This window comes from Oryza glaberrima, chromosome 4 (genome assembly GCF_000147395.1).
Source record: "Oryza glaberrima chromosome 4, OglaRS2, whole genome shotgun sequence".
Classification (NCBI taxonomy): domain Eukaryota; kingdom Viridiplantae; phylum Streptophyta; class Magnoliopsida; order Poales; family Poaceae; genus Oryza; species Oryza glaberrima.
In genome coordinates, this window is record NC_068329.1 from 30,661,605 (window position 1) to 30,684,988 (window position 23,384).

At 44.0% G+C, this 23,384-nt stretch overlaps 5 protein-coding genes across 6 annotated transcripts; 2 read left to right on the forward strand and 3 right to left on the reverse strand.

Annotated features, from left to right (window-relative positions):
* Window positions 1–4,811: 4,811 nt before the first annotated feature.
* On the forward strand, window positions 4,812–7,189 carry LOC127771513 (DNA damage-repair/toleration protein DRT100-like). Its single transcript, XM_052297433.1, has one exon. The coding sequence runs from the start codon at window positions 4,859–4,861 to the stop codon at window positions 6,461–6,463; it is 1,605 nt and encodes a 534-aa protein (XP_052153393.1). The 5' UTR covers window positions 4,812–4,858; the 3' UTR covers window positions 6,464–7,189.
* Window positions 7,190–7,371: 182 nt separating this feature from the next.
* On the reverse strand, window positions 7,372–8,484 carry LOC127771644 (NDR1/HIN1-like protein 6). The gene has a single exon (XM_052297570.1). The coding sequence runs from the start codon at window positions 8,394–8,396 to the stop codon at window positions 7,629–7,631; it is 768 nt and encodes a 255-aa protein (XP_052153530.1). The 5' UTR covers window positions 8,397–8,484; the 3' UTR covers window positions 7,372–7,628.
* A 2,413-nt stretch (window positions 8,485–10,897) lies between these two features.
* LOC127770361 (uncharacterized) lies at window positions 10,898–15,002 on the reverse strand. Of its 2 annotated transcripts, none has more exons than XM_052296037.1 (10): window positions 14,390–15,002; window positions 13,979–14,204; window positions 13,783–13,869; window positions 13,534–13,703; window positions 13,236–13,378; window positions 12,963–13,143; window positions 12,276–12,876; window positions 11,912–12,024; window positions 11,547–11,790; window positions 10,898–11,423 (listed from the first exon to the last, which is right to left on the reverse strand). In XM_052296037.1, the coding sequence occupies exons 1-10, from the start codon at window positions 14,458–14,460 to the stop codon at window positions 11,178–11,180; spliced, it is 2,082 nt and encodes a 693-aa protein (XP_052151997.1). In that variant the 5' UTR covers window positions 14,461–15,002; the 3' UTR covers window positions 10,898–11,177. The 2 variants fall into 2 exon arrangements, with proteins under 2 accessions (XP_052151997.1, XP_052151996.1); XM_052296036.1 differs by having other exon boundaries at window positions 12,276–12,879.
* Window positions 15,003–15,153: 151 nt separating this feature from the next.
* On the reverse strand, window positions 15,154–18,706 carry LOC127770362 (pyruvate kinase, cytosolic isozyme). Its single transcript, XM_052296038.1, has 3 exons — window positions 18,218–18,706; window positions 16,883–17,344; window positions 15,154–16,304 (listed from the first exon to the last, which is right to left on the reverse strand). The coding sequence occupies exons 1-3, from the start codon at window positions 18,476–18,478 to the stop codon at window positions 15,492–15,494; spliced, it is 1,536 nt and encodes a 511-aa protein (XP_052151998.1). The 5' UTR covers window positions 18,479–18,706; the 3' UTR covers window positions 15,154–15,491.
* Window positions 18,707–22,286: 3,580 nt separating this feature from the next.
* On the forward strand, window positions 22,287–23,314 carry LOC127770381 (uncharacterized). Its single transcript, XM_052296075.1, has one exon. It carries the CDS (start codon window positions 22,420–22,422, stop codon window positions 23,017–23,019), a length of 600 nt encoding a protein of 199 aa, XP_052152035.1. The 5' UTR covers window positions 22,287–22,419; the 3' UTR covers window positions 23,020–23,314.
* The last annotated feature ends 70 nt before the right edge of the window (window positions 23,315–23,384 follow it).

Here is a 23,384-nt window from a genome sequence, read left to right on the forward strand (position 1 = left end):
TAACTACGTTAGCGCCTCAGCGGTGGGAGGCACTCATCTAGTACACCTGTCAAATTATTGGAGGAAGGCAATCGGACCAAATCAACAACAAAGGGGGAAAAGTGGAGAAAAATAACGAGCATGTTAGTGTTGATAAGATAATTTTGTTTCGCCAAAGCATAAGAAATTTTTTTTCGATGGTTCCAAAATCCAAATGATGTGCTCTTGCTGGTGATCATACATGAACGGTCCTCCCATATGCACCATGGCGGCGTGTGTTAAGAGTAGTTTGGTAGTAGACAGTTTGACGCATGTTTCTTTTCTTCTCATCGGGATGACCAGAGGAAAGAAGATCATTCAAATATTATTAAGATAAAAAAAATGTTACAAGAAAATTTTACATTCTAAAACTATTAACAGATGGGCCGAGACCCAAACTAATTACCGCTAAGCGAACACATGATTATGTTCCGCTTAGCATTTGTGAGAGTCCTCTGCTTCCGAGCGGTAGTGGCGGCTACAACGAATCACTGAAGCGATTCGCGACGTGGGCACTTCACTCCGTAGCGTTGGCAGGTCGCGGATAGGCCCACTCCTGGGGGGCGAAAATGGGCATGGGCTCGAGAAGAGCTAATTGGGCTGCGCGTGCGCGCGAGCGGCTGGAGCTGGCCGCGCCGCAGATTTGGGCTCAACTTTTGCAGACTTTTCGCCAGGCGTGATCTACCCATGTCGACCCACGGCTCGGCCTGGGTAGGTTGGAAAGTTTATGGGACAGCCTGCACGCGCGGCCTGCCGAGAACTTCGGCTCCACCTTCCGCGGGATACGGGTGCGTACTGGGCCTCGGCCTGCAGCAGCAGCAGCAGCAGCATCAACAAGTAGCATGCAAAGCCCAAAAGGCAACAGGTTGCTACTTCTTCAATTTGTTTCCGAACAGGGCCGGCCAACGCATCGATCCATCCAACCTACATCTGCGCCGATGCAGCGTTGCCTCGAGAAATCCTCGTCGGCTCGTCCCCGCACCAAAGCAGAGCAGCCTCAGAAAGCAAAGTTTGACGTCAGGTGATAGATAGATTAGCGCATCATCTGATCAATCATCATCGTCATGTACTAAAGCAGAGAGCCCTACAGTACAGCTGGTGTTGTTTGCAAAAGCCGATCAAAGGCCACGATTTCAGTGCCCCCTTTTTCGGCTTGCATGGACGCAAAAGCCACAGGATCGGCGGCCAAAGCTCTCCCCATCCGGGTCCCCTATCTCCGTATACATACTTCCTCCGTACCATAATATAGTAACCTAGAATTAGATATGACATCATCTAGTATAATGTATCTAGATATGAGATATATCCCGACACATTATTATATGTGATGTCTCATTAGTCTTAGGTTGTTGTATTCTGAGATGGAGGGAGTATATCCACCATCGATGTTGCTTCAGTCTCTCTCTGGGCCAGCTCTGTTTGTTCTCGCAAAGCTACACACACCACAGCACAGCCTTGTACAGTGATACTAACCTCTTCCTCTGTCACATTCATTTCAGAGTTTCAGATAAAGCGATTCTCCTCCCAGCTTTGATTAATCATTTTCTAACTCAAAGAGAACCTCCGTTAGTCAAGCCACGACGGAAATATATAATTTACAGAAAAAAGGTTTTATTCCGAATGCAGCATAAGTGAGTTTCAAGGCAATGCTTGAGTACTTGTTCAGAGTTCAGATGTGAGGCTAAGAATCTTGTTCGATGTACTATGGTAGATGCAGAAATTACGTATCCAATACTAGTACTTACCGACACAAACTGTACGCTTAGCTAATCTGTAACGAAACGTGACAGAAAAAACTGAAGACACGATTCATACATGGCAAACGAAATGAGGACTAAATTATTTGAGGAAATTTCACAAAACTACAGGTATTTTGCACAATTTATCATAAATTAAAAGCTTGTTTCGTAAAATTACAGATTTAGTATTTTCCTTTATCACAAAACTACAAGTACTTTGTACAATCTATCACAAAACTACAGATTTAAGAACTTGTTGACAAAACTATAGATTTAGTGTATTCGTTTATCACAGAACTACACATTTAGTGTCTTCATTTATCACAAAACTACAAATTTAGTGTCTCCATTACCATAAAACTACAAATTTAACAATGCTAAAACATGTAGTTTTGTGATAATGAAGACACTAAACCTGTAATTTTGTGATAAATGAAGATATTAAATATATAGTTTTGTGAAACAAATTCTTAAATCTGTAGTTTTATGATATATATTGTGCAAAGTACCTATAGTTTTGTGATAAACGAAGACATTGAATCTGTAGTTTTGTGAAATAAGTTCTTAAATATGTAGTTTTATGATAGATTGTGCAAAGTATATGTAGTTTTATGAAATTTACTCAAATTACTTTTACAAACTTTCTATAAACACTGATGTGTGTTGAATCTTTCAGTTGATTCAATCAAACGGTTGAAATTTTTGTTTGCGAAAAACTAGCTGGGTGGCCCGCGCAATTGCGCGGCTAGCACCTAAATAAAATCATATATTTTTTATATGATTTTACTTAAATTTTATTAAATAGCTATCTCATTGTCTTAAGAGTTTGAAATACCAAACCTTATCATCTACGTGTTTCTAATTATATAGTTTTTTAAAAGTCACACCAGTTGCTACCCATATGTCATCTCCTTCTTTATTTGCTTGCTCGATTTATCACTATTTCTATTCATTCTCATTGGAACCTTTAAAAATTGGATCTTGTAGTTTTTAGAGTTTATTGTCACGTTGGGTTCATTTTTATAATTTCTAGACGTCCCGTCAAACGTTGCTATTATACTCCTCTATGGCCCGTCCACTGTCTCTTCTTTTTATTGTCATTGAGATTTTAAAAATCGAACATAATTACCGTTTGGGTTCATTTTTACTTTCTATAAGTCCCGCCAAACCGTTAACGGCTTTGCCTTGTACTTCTCTATGGCTCGCCCGCTGACTCCTTTCTTTGTTATCATTGATATTTTAAAATCGAACATGATTATCATTTTTTTTTTACTTTTTGGAAGTTCCGAACCTTTAAAAACTGAACCTTGTAGTTTTTAGAGTTATTGTCTTGTTGGGTTTCATTTTTTATAATTTCTAGAAGTCTCGTTAAACGATGCCACTATGCTCCTCTACGGCCCATCCGCCGCCTACTCTTTATTGTCATTGTGATTCTAAAAGTCGAACATAACTATCGTTGGAATCCATTTTTTATTTTCTAGAAGTCCTGTCAACCGTTAGCGGCTCTGCAACTACACTCCTATACACCCCGCCCGCTGCTTCTCCTTTTTATTGTCATTGATATTTTAAAAATCGAATATGATTATCAATGGCGTTTATCTTTTTTGCTTTCTAGAAGTCCCAACAATCGCCTTGCTTGTTTGCTTCACAGCCTGCCTGTCGTTCTTCCTTTTAATCGTCATTAGGATTCTATTTGGTGTTTTATTAACAGTTTTTATATGTCATATCAACGCCGCCACCACTCTACTCCTTTATAGGCTTGTTACTTAATTTATCTCGTCATGTGTTTTAGATGGTCTTTTCTTTCGATAGTCTTTATTTTTATCATATTTTTTTAGTTATTTATAAATTGTATTTCTAATTGAAATCTTATTTTTCTTCTTTTTCTAATTTTAGAATTTATTTTTTTAAAAAATAAATAATATCGTATCGTGTTCTTTTAATATTTTTATTTTTCATTTTCAATTTCAGTTGTTTCAAAATTGTATTCCTACTTGAACTCTCTTTTTTTTTCTAATTTCTAATTTTGGATATTATTTTATTTTTTTATTCTAAATTTTAATTAATCTCATATTGGGTTCTTATATGGATTATTCTTTCAACAGTGTTTATTTTTAATTCCGAATTTCAGCTAATTTTAAATTGTATTCCTACTTGAACTCTTTTCTTTTTATTTTTTGCTAATTTTGGATTTTATATTCCGGCTTGGTTCCTGAGCTTCCAAGCTTCCAAAAATCATGGAGTCTGATTGGTTCCGTTGATTTTAACTTGGAATCAGTATCGGTATTATGTTTTACTTTTTTAAAATTAGAGTTACGCTACTACTGCTTCAAAAAATACTGTCATGATACGTTTCACGTTTGCACTGCTGCCTAAGTGCCTAGTAGCATGTAGTAGTCTTCTATGTTAGAGTTCTATTCCGGCTTGGTTCCTGAGCTTCCAAGCTTCCAAAAATCAGACTGGAGTCTGGTTGGTTCCTGTTTGGTTTATTGACACTGTTTTCGAGTCTTTTGTTTCCATAAAATATGTAGACTCATATTAAATCACAACCATTAATCTAGATCTATTTTAATCTAATGGCTAATATTTTTCTCTTTTTCTCCGATTAATGTGGGAATTTCTAGTCACCACAGCGAACGTGGAGCCTCCTTTTAAAGCTGTTTTAATAATATAATAGATAGATAGATAGATACATAGATTTTTCGTACATGTAGTACTACTCTTCGTACATACGCTGGTAGCAACTAGCAACTGCTAACTGAATAACCGATTATTCATCGAGTGCAACCACCACAGCTCGTAGCCAACATCAAAAGCCATTTTTGCGTTGCGCCCACACATGTCATGCGATCCAACATGTCCCGCGTCTGCTACGAACGGTAAAAAATCAAAATATTTTCAGAGAACGCTCCGAGGTTGTTTCAGGCTCCCTCCCATGGCGCAAACACATGAACACACTAAATGCTCGCGACGCGAACGCGAGGCTCCTCTTCCCGCTATAAATACTCCTCACAGATCGCACTCGCTTCTCCAAGAAATCCACACGAAAAAAAAAACAAGATAAAGCCTTGCAGTTTCTGAATTCTGATCAGAGAGTGGCAATGGCAATGCAGGTTTCGAAGAAGTCGCGTTTGGCTGCGCCGAGCGCTCTGCTTCTCCTTCTTGTGGTGGCCGCTCTGCTGCCGCCGCCGCGCGCAGAAGCGGGGCACGATGGCGCCGGCGGCGACGACGAACCGCCTCCGACGCCGTGCTCGCCGGCCGACCGCGCCGCGCTGCTCGGTTTCAAGGCCGGGGTCACCGTCGACACGACGGGGATCCTCGCGACGTGGGACGGCGGCGACGACTGCTGCGGCGCGTGGGAGGGCGTGTCGTGCGACGCCGCCACGGGGAGGGTCGTCGCGCTGCAGCTGGAGGCGCCGCCGCTGCCGCCGCCGCGGCGGAGCTACATGGAGGGCGCCCTGTCCGCCTCGCTCGGCGGGCTCGAGTTCCTGGAGACGCTGGTGATCCGCGACATGGCGCGGATCGGCGGCGCCATCCCGGCGAGCCTGTCGCGGCTGTCGCGCCTCAAGCAGCTCTACCTCGAGGGCAGCATGCTCGCCGGCGGCGTCCCCGGCAGCGTCCTCAGCGGCATGGCCTCCCTCCAGTACCTGTCGCTCGCCGGAAACCGGTTCGAGGGGAAGCTGCCGCCGGAGCTCGGGTCACTCCCGGGGCTGGTGCAGATCAACCTCTCCGGTAATCGGCTCTCCGGCGAGGTGCCGCCGAGCTTCAAGAATCTCTCCAGGTTGGCGTATCTCGACCTGAGCAACAACCTCCTCTCCGGTGCAATTCCGGCGTTCTTTGGGCAGCAGCTCAAGAGCCTGGCCATGCTTGACCTCAGCAACAACGGCTTCTCCGGCGAGATTCCGGCGTCGCTGTGCGGCCTACGCAACCTCACTGATCTCTCCCTGCGCCATAACAAGCTCACCGGCGTGATTCCTTCTCAGATCGGCAGCATTTCTTCTCTGAATTCTCTCTCCATTGACAGCAATCTGCTCGTAGGCTCGATCCCAGAGTCACTGTTTGGTCTGCAGAAGCTGTGGAACCTGAACCTGTCAAGAAACGGGTTGTCAGGTTCACTTCCTCCCGGAATCCGCCATGGATTGCCGTCTCTCGTGTCCATGGACCTCTCTCACAACCATCTCGTCGGCGGCATTGATCACTTCTTCAGAAGCATATCACCAGCAAGGAGGCTGACCAAGAATGCAAGCTCAGACATGTCAGTGATCTTTCTTCCTCGGCAACTACAACACCTGGACCTGTCCAAGAACAGTATCACCGGAGCCTTGCCGGAGTTCGGCGCCGGCGCGAGCTTGAGGTGGCTGGACGTGTCGGGCAACGCCATCGGCGGCCAGATACCGAGCTCGGTGTGGAGGCTGGTCGGGCTCCAGAGGCTGGACATCTCCCGGAACAAGATCAGGGGCACCATCCCGGCATCCATGGCGGCGATGGCGAGCCTCCGGTGGCTGGACATCTCCGGCAACGCGCTCGTCGGGAGGATACCGGACAGCTTCGCCCGGATGGCGAGGCTCCGGCACGCGAGCTTCCGGGGCAACAAGCTGTGCGGCAAGATACCGCAGGCCAGGCCGTTCAACCTGCTCCCCGCCGCCGCGTACGCCGGCAACCTGTGCCTCTGCGGCAAGCCGCTGCCGCCGTGCAGGCAGATTTGACCGGCGCCGCCGTGCGTGGCAGTGATTGCTGCTTCGCCATGGGTGACATATATGGTGCATTTCGATCGGTACAGCACAAGACTACTTTGTGTGAGATGTTTTACGAGGTTTAGAGAAATAGAGTAGTAGTGCATTGTCTGATTTGTAATATCTCCTGATCATATACTTTGTAAATCGGGAAGTTACACAAATCTAGTTTAGGGTAGAGGAGGATGATAAATGTTGTCGTCGCACTGTAAAATGATGACGTGGAAGTCGGTATTGGGCACTGTAGCTGCGTACTAATTTCGTTTCTGTCATACGTATCTAATTGAGTTTTAATGTTTTATCAAGGAACTACCTATATATAGGCAACATATCCTATGCACACAGGCCCTCACGTGTACACACGTGCACACCAACTAAAAAATGTCACCAAAAAATCTAGAAAAAATCATACACATACTTTCAATTGTATTACACCTAGGGTTAAAATCTTAACGTCAAATTCATTATATTTTAGTCGTAACAAAAAAAACAAAAAATCTGACAGTTTTAAGGTTGCAATTTTGTCAGAATTTTATCTTTTTTGTTATTCTCTATGTAGAATGAATTTGAAGATGCGACTTTGCACGTAGATGTAATACTATTGAAAGTATATGTATGAATTTTCCTAGAATTTTTTGTGATAATTTTTAGTTGGTGTACACGGTGTGTACATGTGAGGGCCTGTGTGCATAGGATACGCTCCCCTATATATATTGATCAAAGGGGAAAGACCTGAAACCAGGTGTGCCATAGTTGAGGTAGGCAGTATAGACTTTTAATTTGTAGACCGGCCCATTAAGACCTTACTTGGATAGACCCATACCAACGGGGCGGCTAAAGGTGTTCTTTTTGGGAGTGAGTTTATACTGAAATTGCTTCAGTTGGGGCATGCCAGACGAACAAATTCGCCATCTTTATTGCCATTTTCAAAGAAATTCATCGCGTATGCATTTTCATATATACATCGGTGCTCATATATTAAACCTAATCTGAGTAGCAGAGCTTCCAAAAACGGATGGATTCACAGAAACTAGTATTGGGAAAAATGTAAAAATACACGCCTCTACCACCTGCTAATCTCAACTCAACGGATGGATTCACAGAAATGGAGATGGATCAACGCCTCTGCAAAGCTCGATCAGACCTTGAGCTTGAAGCTGCAGCTGTTGGAGCGGATGCGGATCTGCCTGCCGGCGACGAGGTTGTCGACGACGAGGTTGCAGGTCGCCTTCCCGGTCATCTTCCACAGCTTGATGGCGCCGAACTTGATGCGGATCGGCACGCGCGCCCACACCGTGAGCGGCACGAACCCGGCCTGCTGCTGCCGCGCCAGCTGCAGCGCCACGGCGCTGTCCAGCCGCGTCTCGCCGGCGAGCAGGATGACGGGGCGCACCGTGCTCCGGTGGCCCTGGTACAGCGCCGGGAACCCGCCGCGGCACAGCTCCGTGCCGTTGAACGACGCCGTCACCTCGCCGCCGTCGTAGTAGATCCCGATCCGCCGGTTCGGGTTCGTCGACGTCACCTCCACCTCGAACGCGTCGCTCACCGTCGCCGCCGTCGCGTTCACGTCGAACCGCGTCACGGTGAGCCGGTCCACGTGGAAGTCCGGTATCTTGGGCTTGAACACCGCGTACAGGATGCCTGCCGTGGCGCCCAGCGCCACGGCGAGGACGAGCACGGCGAGCAGCGTCCAGCACACGCACCGGCAGCACCGCCGCCCGCGGCTCCTGCGCCGCGGCGGCGGCGGCGGCAGCGGTGCCGGCGCGTACGGCCGTGGCGCGGTGATCGGCAGCTGCTCCTTCTCACCGTAGCTCGCCGTCGACCTCCCCTTGCCGACCTGCTGCTGGCTGTCCGGCGCCGGCGCCGGCGAGCCGACGCCCACCGGGTGGATTCGGTGGTAATCCATTGCGATGGAGATGCTGCTTTGCACCGTCAAGGGAAGAGGAGGACAATCGACGAAATGGCAGAGTTGATTTGGTGAAAACGTTATGGATGTCTAAGTACACAGTGCAATTTATACGTGACGATTCGTGACACGTTTTCGTTTTTGGTTTGGTTAATTTGGCTTCTAGACGTGATGGATTTATTAGTTTATCATGTTCAGCTCTTGACTTGGTTGCCATGGCTGCCGCATGTGTGATTGACTTCAAGGTTGCTGATTACTCCTCAGTCTCAAAAAAAAAAAGTGTAATTTTATACCGTCCAATCTAATATTTGACCATTTTATCTTATTTAAATTATTTTATGATTATTATTTTTATTGTTATTAAATGATAAAATATGAACCGTACTTTATGTATGACTAATTTTTAATATTTTTTATATCTTTTTAAATAAGACGAACCGTTAAACATTGGGCACAGATAGCTACGGCTGTACTTATTTTAGGTCGGAGGTAGTATTATTTTTCTTCTTCTTGAAATTAATTGGAGAACACAAGAAATCTATGCTGATTCTCGCAGGAATGGTCATGTCCCTTTCCTTTTAACTTTCTGTGTGTTCAGATTTTGACTACTCTTTGTACGACGCGTTACATTTATAATCATTTACAGTAGCAGCTGGATTAGTTATTGATTAATTACCGTCATGTGATCGCTCAGGTTATCGCCGTGTTGCGTTTCGATACGAATTAAGCGACTTGCAGAAATGTACCCCTCACCTCAGTTTCAAAATATTTGACACCGTTGACTTTTTAAGTACATGTTTGACCATTCGTCTTATTTAAAAAGTTTAAGTAATTATTTATTATTTTTATGTCATTTGATTTATTGTTAAATATACTTTCATGTATACATATGTACACATATAGTTTTACATATTTCACAAATTTTTTAATAAGACAAATGGTCAAACATGTACTTAAAAAGTCAACAATGTTAAATATTTTAAAAAGGAGGGAGTATGAGCTGCGCCCGAGTGCTACCCACGTACGGTGAATCTGATGTCACGGTCCGTACATCGTGTTGAATGGTTGTTGTTAACCGAGGGACGGAATTACTGACGAGATCACATGAAAAACTCTTGAAAAAACACTTGCTCACAACCATAATGACATCATGTCATGCGTAGCTGCCGTCGATCACGAAGCTTCAGGTTAGAAAGGTGCAAGTTCGTCAGGAGGAATAGGTTGAATAATTGCCTGGAAGACGCCTCTCTAATCTCTGAATAATTAACCACGCTGCAGCTGACCGGACGGCTGCTTGTCGTGTTGAAAATTCAGAGAGGCTACTGCATCAATTTGGGGATCTTCAGGCATGACGTGATCAACGGTTGCCGACGGTCCTTCCCTATTTTGTATTTACACGACAAGCCCAACAAACTCCGTGTTAACAAAACTCAAATGGAATATCAACGTGTGCACATCTAGTAGCATATATATAAAAACAAATTGGTGTGACACGCTAGCTACTACCTAACCTATGTAACTCAAGCCTCTCCAAAAACATATGTGTTTTTTTTAATGGAACCAAAAACATATGTGTTGCTGCTACTGAAGCTTGCAAGCTACATGGTCCTTCCTCTGATGATTTTTATAGGAAGTTTTGTTTTTTTAAAACCGGATCTTTGTTATGATTTTTAATAAACAATTAGTCAAACTATAAATATAACTAGTTCAATACATAATATTCCCTCCTTTCCTAAATGTTTGACACTGTTGACTTTTTTAAATATATTTGACCATTCGTCTTATTCAAAAACTTTTGTGAAATGTGTAAAACTATATGTATACATAAAAGTATATTTAACAATAAATCAAATGATAGGAAAAGAATTAATAATTGCTTAAATTTTTTGAATAAGACAAACGGTCAAATATTTTTAAAAAAGTTAACGGCGTCAAACATTTTGGGATGAAGGGAGTAGATAAATTGCATCATGGATACACCAAATTGCGTGAGTGGATGTGATTAAGTACTTTATAGCTAACAAGAATATATTTTATGGCAGTCCATGGATGGCCAGACAATGCATATTGCCCGCTTTGCCGTCATACACTAAAATGTCATTCCATTTCCTGGTGGAATGCAAATACATTAGAAAAATCTAGGTCACCTTATCTAATTAGATGGCATGTGAATAGCTCAAACCGTTACTAATATCTTTGTCGTTTTACATACCCGTACTTCTCTATCTTAAAGTTAACTCAAACGGGGCGCTTAGGTAGTGTTTGAATCTAGAGACTAATTAGTCCCTGTCACATCGGATGTTTTATTATGGATTAATTAGGCTTAAAAAATTTATCTCGCGAATTAGCTCTCATTTATGCAATTAGTTTTATTATTTGTCTGCGTTTAATACTCCTAATTAGTGTTAAACATCCAATATGACAGTGACTAAAATTTAATCCATTAGCAGCCCAGACAGAAGCAAGTGTGAATTCAACAAGGCAAGTCTTGGTTTGTGGCCTCTCACTCTGACTTCAGTCAGATACCAGCTAATGATCAGTTTGATTTTCAAATAAATGCATAGTAGCTACTGCATAGGATAGACAGCCAAATTCCTTCAGTGCAGCTTTCAACAAAAATTCACAATACAAAATACGATCCACCCACAATTCCATTTTGCACAATATGTACTTTCCATTTCAACACAAAAACCTGATCGTATATATCAACATTTCTAACAACATGATGAATTTACAGGTACATATAATACATGTGTAAAGTGCCGACATTTCCGATGTGGGTCATCTCGATCTCAACCTCGATCTCCATCTCCTGGTATCCTGAGGCCTCAGGAGCTGTACAGGAGCAGCTGGGATTCGCAGCCACCACTCTCTCAGTCTCCTCACCAACTTCTCGCTGCTCTTCTTCCTCGCCGGCATATGCCTCGTGTATGCTTCCAGCACAATCAGTACAAGTATGCTTCTCAAGGGCAGGTACGCGAATATCGCAGATGCCACGAGCATTGTAGCTGCTACTTTGTTCGTGCTCTGACCAGACAATAACAATTGTTATATAGTAATTGCAGAATGTTGCAAGATTTAGAGTTTTGATGTGATGGTTTACAAAGTAATTCGTAGTTGTGAGTGATAATGTGAGAAGAAGTAACGTACTTGAGGGAACGCTGCAAGCAGGAGGGATCGGAGCTTGAGAAGAAAAATGTTTCCGGCTTGCACTTGTGCCTCTAATTGCGAGATAGCTTGTTGCAGCGCCAGTAGCTGTTCTACAGTTCGTCTCCTAGGTGGAGTTGTGACTTCAAATGCGCCTATCATCTGCCCGTTCCCGGTATGCCTTTGCCATAGCATGAAGATGGTAGAACCAAGCAGAAAGACAGGGAAAATGTACCAAATCCAGCCTCTGCAGGGTTTAGTATGGAATAGGTATTAACATTGCTCCGTGAAACAAAATTTTTTAACTACTGGTAGAAGTATTTCAGTTCGTTTTAGCCAAAAAAAAGAGAGGTGATTTCAGATATTACCTGTAAACTATGAAGAGGAAACAGAACAAGAAGACGTATGATTTAAGTGGATCTTCCCACTCAGCCAAAAAGAGAAGCCTTTTGCCTATTTCAATTAACGGAAATAGCAGTTCCTGCATATTAACAGTAAATCAACAAACATTAATACACTTAATAATGGCTTGAATTGTGATCAATCTTGATGACATTAGAAGCAAGTATCAGTCTACAATTATTGAGCAATCTAAAACTATGAATGGAAATTCAGGCTTAGGTATGCCTGTACAGGTCACTCAGAGCTCAGTGGTTGTTCCAGAACTCACGACTTTTCATATCTGAATTTATATCTTAGTTTAGAAGATTATGAGAAAATGACATTTAGTACCTTCAGGACAGCCACATTAGTGTCGATGTCTTCCACTTTGACCTGATCAAGGGTCGCCCTCGCAGCCTCCACTCTGCCAGAGTAACCTACAGATCTCTCTAGAGCCATTTGCACTGAGCTAGTTCCTCCCGTCTGCACATCTCGGACAGTGAGATCCCATTCCTCGGGATTGTCCTCCTCTTTGAGTGTCAACAAACCCATGTTCACCAAAGTATATGCAGAAAGTGGGAAAGGATCAGCAAGCGTCAGATCATCTGAACTGCTTTGAACAGAATCTTCATCTACTCTGAACCTTGAGGAATAATCTTTCATCTGACCATACAATGCTTCCAGTATCTTGTCCCCCTTGGGCAATTTCTCTGCCAAATTGAAGGCAAGGGTAGTCTTGAAATGTGCAGGCAGTATGTGGAATCCCTCCTTCACCGTGCGGTATCTGAGAATTCCTAGTGTCGCAACAGAAAGCGCCTCGGCCTTATGTAAATTGATCATCCTGTACTTCCTAATGAACTTGTGAGCGTGCAACACCTCTTTGATGATTGCAAACCAGTAGTCTCGACGAGTGTGACCTTTGAATTGAGGAAATTCGAAGAACACCGGCTCTCTTCTGTCAAAGTAAAATTGTATGAGCAAAGCTACAAGATGAGCAGAAACTTAAAAAAATTTTATTCTACAGTAGTAATTACTCACGTAGAGCTAGATTTGTACATGACAGCTTTGTCAAATAGCTGAGCACCCCATGGGCCAGTTGACTCACGTTTTATAGACTGCTTCAAGTCCCTTGACAGATCATACACCACAGCCTCGTTGTATGAGAAATCAACACTGACTGGCTCAAAGTACAAAGCATGGGTTGTCAGTGTGAGCCTCCCTGCAAAATATGCACCTTATACACCTTAAGGCCATAGTGAAGGAAACAATTCACCAACACTGATCAAAATTACCATAGGGAGGATTCTTAACCAGGCCAAGTGGACGTCCCAATGTGTTGAAGAATCGGCTTGGTTGTCGCGGCACCATAGATATCAAGGATCACTTCTCCATCAGAAAGTTGAAGAGCTGGAGCTTTGTGTCCACCTGATATACGTTTCGCAAATCTCAGCACCCTAACATCAGAAACCAGAGGCGCCATAGTAAGGCAATCATGCAGTGAAAGTAACCGAGTGCCTGAATATTCAGTAATGCTCATTGTTCAGGTTTCAGAGAATGACAATAACTGTAACAATGAAGAGAAACAAGAGAAGCTGGTGCCAATGCATACTTGTCTAAACATTTGAGGTACTTATGGTAGATGAGAAAATGCAGGCGGCCTCCCGTAGAGTTTGTGAGCGCATCAAATAAGTTGCGAACAGTGATCGCGTGTGCCATTGCAGGACACGCAGGAATAATCTTGGCAAATGCTTCAGGACTGACCGTTCTCCTCCCATCAACCTAAATATTTCATCAAATGTTTGGATTGATACTTGAGAAACCACAAAATATGTCAAATTGACAGAGATATATATATAACCTGAATGGCCATTTGTGTGGGGCTCAAACAGAACATGGACCCACAATCGTCGTCATCCTTGCCGTCAACGAAGCTAAATGACATTTTCTGTTATAGCGTATCGGTTTCTGATCAGAGTTGCGTATGAACAACAAACAAGATGGTGATGTTGAATTGGGGGTGAAAAAAAAAAGAAAGAAAACCGGGGTGTCATCACCTGCAACGCGGCGTCCGTCTCGTCGTCGGGGGCTTCCCAGGCGATCATCATGTCGTAGGTGAGCGAGTGGAACTCGCTGTCGCTGAGGTAGTCATGGCGCTTGGTCTCGACGCGCAGGGCAATGTAGGAGCAGTACTCCACGACGCTCCTGGCGTACGCCAGCGGCTGGTCCCCCTTCTCCGGCTCGAACCGCCGCAGCAGCTGCTCCACCTCCACGCCGGCGATCCTGCAGCCATGATCGATAAAAAAATACACGAATATTAGGAAATAACGACCTAATATCAAATAATCAGAAGGGGTGAGGTTTCGAACCCAGGTTAACGTTTCTCGCCGCGATCGATCAGGAATCGATCAATTAAATCAAATTGGACATTAATCCATACGACGAGGAGGAGATGAGAGAGATCATACCGGGCGCATCGGTGGACGACGGAGGCGGCGGTTGGGGAGAGGGGAGGGATGGCGTAGTCGGGCGCCGCCATGGCCTCGCCGTCGCCGCCGCCACCGCCGTCGACGCGCGGGGCGAGGAGGAGGTCCTCAAGGAGACCCGTCTGGGGTGGCGACGACGGAGCACCAGGAGGGACGCATCGTTCGTTCGTTCGTTCGATCGTCGGCGGTGTGTCCCCGTCACGCCGCCCGTTTAAGGCAAGCGAGATTTGTTGGAGACATGCCGTGCTTTTGACGGATGCTCTGCGACGCAATGCGATGCATGCGTTCCGCCTTGCCCTTTTCGCGGACGGTTAGGCGCGCGCGGGTTTTTTTTTTCCTTCTTTCCTTCGTCTCCGACGGACTCGGCCGTCCACCCAGCCACTCCTCCCTGTGCTGTTTGCCCTCTCGAGTTATCGGATTGTAAACGTTATTATTAGTTTGAATTCAAAAACTAGTTGTATATGGTACTTAAAAGTAAATTCGAGCTTTTGGTTGTTCTGATCAACCATTGTTTTATAGAAACAGCAAATGGAACATAATAATGTATTACCACAAATAACGTTGCAGAATACATAGTTCATGCAATTAGTATACCGTTAAACGGCTCAGGCCGCCGATTACCAACCAAGATTTCGTACCCCGGTCACCGGAATCTTAAACAAGACAAAAATCCATATGGCCATATGGGCACACCAGATTCCTGATGAATCCTGGGACATTCTTTTTTAACTCGTATACAACGACAATGATGCCAATATTATTATCAACTCCATCGACATCACCTGAAAAAACAGTAATCAAACAACGCAGTAGCTACCAGAAAATTGTGCAGGCATGGAATAGAAACCACCTGCCATACTACATGGCATCGACGATAAATAGAGCTCTACATAATGGAGTTCTATCTCTCCTCATTTGACCAGCAAATCTATGTAACGAAAGGCACCCTGCTAACTGCAGGGGCTGATACGGTAATTAAATTGTCTCCCAAAGATGGGACTATGGGAGTAAAAACAAGCATAGCAGTTTTTGTTTTGCCACTTAAACCAGCAAAATGGCGCTAAGAAGACACCGTGTCTAGCGATTACTTCACGATGCAGATCTTGATCACGGATGCGACGCCAATACGGTGCAGAGCAACAACAGCATCACCAGGCTTGCACAACTGCTTCTGTACAGCTGACTTGAGAGCAGCATCAAGGATGACCTCTGTCGACTCCGAATCGGTGGCCTTGGCAGAACCCTCAGCCAGGAGAGGAACAAGACCTCTGTAGATTAGGCTGTGCCTTGCTGGGCCCTCCGAGCTGATTGTCCAGTCGAATGAATCGGTTGTCAACACGGGGACAACCACAGAGAGGATTGGAACCCTGGGACGATACTTGGCAACCAGCTTCGCCGTGGTACCACCACGAGTCAAGACAACAATCAGGGCTGCCTTGGCCTTGTTGGCTGTGCGTACAGCAGAGGATGCGAGAGACTCCAATGGGCTCATCGGAAGGGGCGCAGACCTGATCATCTCCTTGAAGACAGCTTCGTTGTCAAGGGAAGACTCTGCCTCAACACATATACGTGCCATGATCTTCACAGCTACTTCAGGGTATGCTCCAGCAGCACTCTCTCCACTAAGCATGACGCAGTCAGTTCCATCAAGAACTGCATTTGCAACGTCAGTTGCCTCAGCACGAGTTGGACGTGGTGATTTGATCATCGACTCAAGCATCTGAGTAGCAGTCACAACAGGCTTTCCAGCAAGGTTGCACTTGTAAATCATCATCTTCTGTGCAAGGAATATCTTCTCAACTGGAATCTCCATTCCAAGATCACCTCTAGCAACCATAAATGCATCCGTTTCCCTCAAGATCTCATCGAAGTTTACAACACCCTCTTGGTTTTCAACCTAAAAACAAGGAAAAAGTTAAGAAAGAAATTAGACGCACAGCAACATAACCAGCATGGTAAATTACCAGGCACCTCATATGTATTATCATCATCACGAATATATTTTATCATCATGGCAGTAAGACAGGGTCATTTATAACACGGTGAACCATCTAGATCCAAAATTTCAGTTAGCAGCAAAGAAATGCAATAACCTGAATTCCTCATTTTAATGCATATCAGGCAACAAGCTAAACCCTATCAGTGAAAGTGCATGAGAAAATAAGTAGCTGCTATTTGAACAAGCAAACGTGAAAAAAGGTTATTCTGAAACTAGTTGTTCAAGCACATAGAAAAGGAACAAAATTGCATTTTATTACCTAATATAGCACAAAAAGGGGTCAAATGGTCAATGTACAAAGGCAGAGACCAAACAACTCCGGCTCCAGTATATACCAGAAAGGGACAACAAAACATTAATTAAAGCATCTAACTGAGAAGTATTGTCACTCAACCGTCCTGGTAATTAAATACTTAAGCAAACTGTGGAACTGAAAACCTAACAGGACCCAAAAAATAGTGATAATGATTACAAACCTTTGACATCAGCTTGATGCGCTTTGCATGCTGTCCAAGAAGTTGTCTGACGGTAACCAAATCTGATCCTTTACGGACAAACGACAGAGCAATCATGTCTATGTCATTTGGCACACCCCATCCCAAAATGTCTTCTTTATCCTTCTCAGTCAGTGTAGGAAGGTCCACAACAATTCCTGGCAGATTGCAATTCTTTCTCTCGCCAAGCATTGCTGTGTTCTCACACCTACACCTCACAGTTCCAGCCTTTGGATCACAGGACAAAACAGTCAAAGAGATTGTACCATCGGCGCAGAGAATGACATTTCCAGGCTTCACATCAACTGGCAGTTTCTTGTAACTCATGGTAATCATGTTCTCATCACCCTTGATCTCATAATCAGTGGTAACAGTGAGTTCTTGACCCTTTGTTAGCTTGATTGGCTTGCCATCCTTCAAAAATCCAGTACGAATCTCAGGACCCTGAAGCAATGAATGAAATGTTCAGAACAGTCACCACAGAATCGCCTTAAATATGCTACTAAACAGGTAAAAATAATGGCACTAATTGCAGTACAAGAAGTGATAAAAAAGATAAACTGTGTGCAGTACAATTCTGTAAGTAACTTATTTGAACTACAAAGCAAACCATGAAGTGTGAGAGTGTAAAAAGATAAGCACCAATAGTTACGTGCATGACAGAAACATCAAGGCATAATAGAAGAAATGACTACACTAATAAAGCCTTCTTTTACGTGTTTATCATATCCTCCTACAAAAGCAACAAAATCAGAACACTAGGATTTGAACACTCCATACTCCAAAGCCACCGATCCCAAGATCTGTTAACCATCCTTCCAATCCAACTCTACAAATGAATAAATTAACTTGAAAAAGCATAGAGACGAACTGTAAAGCTAAATATGACAAACAAGATGCACGCAGCTCATCAATCTCACCAACACCGCAAACGGATCACACTACGAACCAGTTACACACTTACACTTGCTCAGAATCCATAAGACTCCAAAACTAACTACCCACATGGAGACGCAAGCCTGAGCCCCCAATCCAAGATCCAGCCATCTGCGACAAGGCAAAAGCGCAAGCGCAGGCAAATCTAACCCCGGATACCATTTTGTCGAGTCCTCCAAAGTCAAACCGCTGTAAACTCAACTCATAATCCTACCATGCTGCCTCCAAATCAAACCCGGCTTCTCCCGATCAAAAAGACGAGCAGATCCAAATCAAAATCCGCTCTGTATCAAACGCAAGCTACCCCGATTGGTCCGATCCGAACAACCCAGCAGAATACAAGCATGTAGAGATCGACAAGCAAAGCAGTGAGGGGGTAACCTTGGTATCGAGCATGACGGCGCAGAGGACGCCGGTGTTGTGCATGGCCTGGCGGAGGTTGTCGAGGGTCTCCTGGTGGTACTCGTGGGTGCCGTGGGAGAAGTTGAAGCGCGCGACGTTCATCCCGGCGCGGAGCAGCTTCTCGAGCATGGGGACGGAGCGGGAGGCCGGGCCGAGCGTGCAGACCAGCTTGGTCTTGGGCACCCGCGCGTCGTCGTTCTCCAGCCCCGCCAGGATCTTCCCCATGTCGATGTTCGCCATGGCTGCTCGCTCCTCCTCCGGTGGTCGCCGCGATCCGGGAGGCGGAAGCTTGCAGACGACGAGAGAGAGAGAGAGAGAGAGAGAGAGAGTTGTGTGAGTTGTGCTGGCTAAACGAGGCGAGATTTGGGGGAGGATTTTTATAGAGATGGAGTGGAGGAGGGGAAATTTTTTGGCGATTCAGTGGGCGAAGGGAGGGAGGAAGAAGAGAAGAGGACTGGAGGAGAATAGCGGAGAAAGAAAGATGAGAGATGTGGACGCGTGGTCACCACCGAGTTGAGGGGCAGAGGGTCGAGGTGGTGGGGCCCACTTCCAGTGACACACTGCCTGCCTCACTGTCTCCATTTCTCCACATGGAAATCGTCCCCACTGATCTTCTTGGGGAAGAAGTTACAAAATGCAACTAGTAGGACTGTTTGATTTGGGACTGGTTTACTTCTTAATTTTTTTTTCAAACTCCTAATTTTTTTATCACATCAAAACTTTCCTACGTACATAAACTTTCAACTTTTCTGTCGCATCATTCTAATTTCAATTAAATTTTTAATTTTTACATGAACTTATCACAACTTTAAGGTTTATAATTTGAAACTTGTGGTGTTGTGGCTAATATGCAGTGTGGCTAATTATTGGCCAAAATCGCACTGAATGGAGTTGGTTGGGTAAAGTGTGTGGGCGTGCTAATCTTGGGGTGAGTTTGACATCTCGAGGAGATGATTCCAAGACAACGGCATATACCAGCGAACGGCGACGGGGCGGTGGGCGATCAGGGCGGCGCCAGCATCCGGCAAAACCAGCGACGTCCGCGTCAAAAACCGCGACCTCACCCTCTGTTTCCCATTCGTCGGTCCAGCGATCCATCTGCTAGCTGGCTGCCTGGTCTTTCTCCTCTTCCGTTTTCCTTTCTCTCTACATCTCCTCAACTCTGCTTCTATTCCTCCATCATTTTGTTATTTTTGCTGTGTTTAGTTCCCTTTGAACTTTTAATTTTTTCTTCACATCATTTGTACACATGTATGAAGTATTAAATGTGGACGAAAAAAAACTAATTGTACAATTTGCATGTAAATTGCGAGATGAATCTTTTGAGCCTAATTACGCCATAATTTGATAATGTGGTGCTACATTAAACATTTTTTTTAATAACAGATTAATTAGACTTAATAAATTCGTCTCGCGGTTTACTGACGGATTCTGCAATTAGTTTTGTTATTAGTCTACGTTTAATACTTTAAATGTGTGTATGTATATGATAATTTTTTTTCCAAAACAACTAAACACGGCCAAAACATTAATTTGTTTTGTTTTGCCAAAAAAAAAATTTAGAAAGAATCTGCAGTTCGAATTCTCTTGTGACGATTGACCAACAGTGTACGTACACGCGATGGGCAGACGTGGTTGCGTCCATTGATCATCCTGCACCGAAGTCAACTTATCAGAAACCTCTTTAATAAAAAAGAAAAAATATGTAAAATTTGTATAATAAATGGTTTCTTCCGCGAGACAGTTCACAATTGGCTTGCTTAATTGATGAGAAAATAAGCGCATGAAAGAATCAAGAATGGAACTTTCTTTTGTCCTCTTTTCTTCTTCTTTAGTCTTTTATTACCAGAGAAGAAACTTCTTTAGTCCTTTGTTACAAGAGGAGAAGGTTCTGTTGAGTTTGGAATTTCTCAATCCGTTTGACGATCATTTTTGTTTCGTAGGCATGGTTCTAGAATAGGAACAGTCACCGTCGACCTTGACAACAACATCGAAGAAAATAAAATAATTTTACAGCAAAACAGAAGCAGGGAGTACATACTCCCTCCGTCCAAAAAAAAAGACAAACTCTGGTTTCCGTGCCCAACGTTTGACCGTCTGTCTTATTTAAAAAAATTATTAAAAAATTAAAAAGACAAGTCACGCATAAAATATTAATTATATTTTATCATCTAACAATAATAAAAATACAAATTATAAAAAAAAATTATATAAGACGGACAGTCAAAGTTGGACACGAAAACTTAGTGTTTGACTTTTTTTTTTTTGGGAAGGAGGGAGTTCTTTACATGGTAGGTTAGGCCAGGTCAATACCCGTGGCATGTTTATTGAAGCCAAAACTAAAGGAGTATTTGATTTTCTCGTTGTGATAGTGGATTTAATCTAAACTAGCAAATCGCATGCATAGCTTATACTACAACATTAAAGCAAGCTAAGCTGGGTGAATTCCTAAAGCTAAAGAAAAAGCCAAAGGTGCCTTGGACAGTTTGACCACGGTCAGTTGCGGCTCCCTCCATCCGCCATCAGCCGCGCAAAGTAGTAATGGGCTATACTTTTCCCCTCTTAAGTGGATGGGCTTTTTAGAGAGGAATAAGCTCATTTTAGATCCCTTAATTTATCGTCAAGTCTAAAATTTACCCCTACCCGCAATATCAGACATGATGTGTCCCTTAAGAAAAAAAAAACATTCAACATTACCCTCGCAATACCGACTAAATTAAGCTAGCTCACAATAAAAAAAAAATCCAACCAGATCTGCAAGCTAATTGGAGTAGCCAAGAAAATATAACCCCCGCCAAGGACTCGAGTAGTGTTGCATCGACATTAAGGGGGTGTTTAAATCCACCGGTAAATTTTTTTTCCCGTCATATCGAACGTTTAAACACATGTACGGAGTATTAAATATATAAAAAAAAATAAATTACACAGTTTACGTGTAAATTACGAGACGAATCTTTTAAACCTAATTGTGTCATGATCTGACAATGTGGTGCCACAGTAAATATTTGCTAATGATGGACATTAAGTGTTTAGTGTACATTAACTTTATAAAAAGAAGATATTTAGTTACATACTCAAATGTCTTGATATAACTTATAAAGAGACAGCGAAAAGAAAAAAAATACATAACAAATGAGGGTAGACAATTGTTGTCCAAAGACAATCGCGCTGACAGACTCCTTTTGGTTGATGGGACAAGAATATCATTGCTGCAAGAGTGTGATATCTTTCTAGGGTTGTCCCGTAAACTTTTCAATTAGCCCATAAAACATGTAGTTATCTCTAAATTGATTTTAAATCGGTCTTAAGACTGGTTTGTTCTTTAAATTGGCTCCGCCTAATCGGTTTTGATTTTTTTCTAAACCCATCTTCATCAAGAGCTTTTCTAGATTAAGTTAGTTGGCAATTCCATTAACACCGCAAATATTTAGGTGAGTCCATGTTAACTGAAAAGGCACCAATAATGTTATCCTTTGGTTGATCTCGTTTGAGTAGATAGATAGATGCAGTATATTGTGAGTAACTTATTCAGATTAACAGTAGCAGCTGCCAGTAAAACCCATGCAGTTTTTCATGGGAATTTTCTTGCTTAGCAGTTGCTAGATTAAATTTTAAAACTATATTGTTCCTTTCATATTTTTTTAAATGTATATACTTCCTCTGTTTCACAATTTCACAATGTAATTCATTCTAGCATTTCTCACATTCATATTGATTATATGTCTAGATTCATTAACATTAATATAAATGTGGGAAATGCTAAAATGACTTACATTGTGAAACGGAGGGATTACTGTTTTTCGAAGGATTTATGAAAATGTACCAAAGTCGCGGGGAGTGGCCTTAATACCACAACACCGATTTTTTTTTACAGTGTGAAAAAGGAGTGTAATGATGAAAAAAAGATGAGGCAACGGTGTATTTCAAAATTTAATTCGCCAATTGCCACCATTCCCATCTAGCGGCATGCATCTCCCGCTCCTCACCGAAGTATTCTCGGTTAGTTGCGCCACGCCATGCACGCTCATGCAGCTAAGCTAGCTATCGATCTCATCGCTATTTATCGAGCAACGCAGCATGCTGAGCTCTAGCTATAAACACGGATAGGAGCAGCAACCCCAGCTTCTCGCAGCCACACCACCCAAGGCGCGAAGAAGGAAACGTAGTCAATAAAGACAGCCATGTCGTCGTCTCGCTCCTGCAGCTTCAGCTTCGCGGTAGTGTCAGTGCTCCTCCTCATGCTCGCCGTCGTCACGGCCAGCGCCGCCACCACGGCGGCGGAGGAGCCCGCGCACGAGGAGGCGACGCACAACGAGCGGATCCTCCTGGCCGACTCCGACGCCGACACCGACACCGACGCCCACCAGCTGCTGCACAATGTGGAGGAGGAGTTGGCCGCCGCCACCACCATCGCGGCGGGCCAAGCTGCCGCGGCCGGCGTGAGGGTGGCGTCGGCGGCCGAGGATCAGAAGAAGGACGGCGGCGGCGACGCGGGCGCCGCGGCGATGCCGGTGGCGCTGGAGCGGCAGGAGGCGAAGACGAAGACGGCGGGCCGCCTCATCGCGACGCAGGGGGACGACAAGAGCGGCGGCGGCGGCGGCAACGAGCACGGCAAGGAGGGAGGCGGCGGCGGCGGCAAGGAGGCGGAGAAGTCGAAGAGCTGCGTGACCAAGGAGGAGTGCCACAAGAAGAGGCTCATGTGCGGCAAGACCTGCACCATGTCGGCGCACACCAAGTGCGCCGCCAAGTGCTCCAAGTCCTGCATCCCCACCTGCGGCTAGCTCGTTCTTGCCGCGATTCGATTCATCCATCGAATCCTTCGGTTTCGTAGTAGCCTTGATCATGGTAATTAGCTTGTTTTGCCTGCTTGGTAAAGAAGGGAATAAGCAGGGGCATGCTGCACTTGCATGAGTGCCTCTCATCTCATATATGTCGTCGAATTAATTTGTTTAGGCCCAATGTTTGTTGTTGTTCTAGTCTTCTTAATTAGATGGTGTTTTTGATGTTGCATGGTAGGTCCTTTGTCGTGTGAAATGTGGTTACGAGTTTAATGAGATTGTATGTTGGTTTGTTTGATTTTGTGAATGTGAGCAGAATTATTCAGGAGTTTACTGTTCTGTACCCTGAAAAAAAAATTGAAGGTACA

Coding starts and splice junctions, on each gene's coding strand:
- LOC127771513 (XM_052297433.1), top strand. CDS start 4,859: ATGGCAATGCAGGTTTCGAAGAAGTCGCGTTTGGCTGCGCCGAGCGCT.
- LOC127770361 (XM_052296036.1), bottom strand. CDS start 14,460: ATGGCGGCGCCCGACTACGCCATCCCTCCCCTCTCCCCAACCGCCGCC. Junction 13,704..13,782: donor CCACACAAATGGCCATTCAG/GTTATATATATA, acceptor TGAAATATTTAG/GTTGATGGGAGGAGAACGGT. Junction 11,424..11,546: donor TGCTTGCAGCGTTCCCTCAA/GTACGTTACTTC, acceptor TTGTCTGGTCAG/AGCACGAACAAAGTAGCAGC.
- LOC127771644 (XM_052297570.1), bottom strand. CDS start 8,396: ATGGATTACCACCGAATCCACCCGGTGGGCGTCGGCTCGCCGGCGCCG.
- LOC127770381 (XM_052296075.1), top strand. CDS start 22,420: ATGTCGTCGTCTCGCTCCTGCAGCTTCAGCTTCGCGGTAGTGTCAGTG.
- LOC127770362 (XM_052296038.1), bottom strand. CDS start 18,478: ATGGCGAACATCGACATGGGGAAGATCCTGGCGGGGCTGGAGAACGAC. Junction 17,345..18,217: donor CCGTCATGCTCGATACCAAG/GTTACCCCCTCA, acceptor TCATTGCTTCAG/GGTCCTGAGATTCGTACTGG. Junction 16,305..16,882: donor GCATCAAGCTGATGTCAAAG/GTTTGTAATCAT, acceptor CCTTGTTTTTAG/GTTGAAAACCAAGAGGGTGT.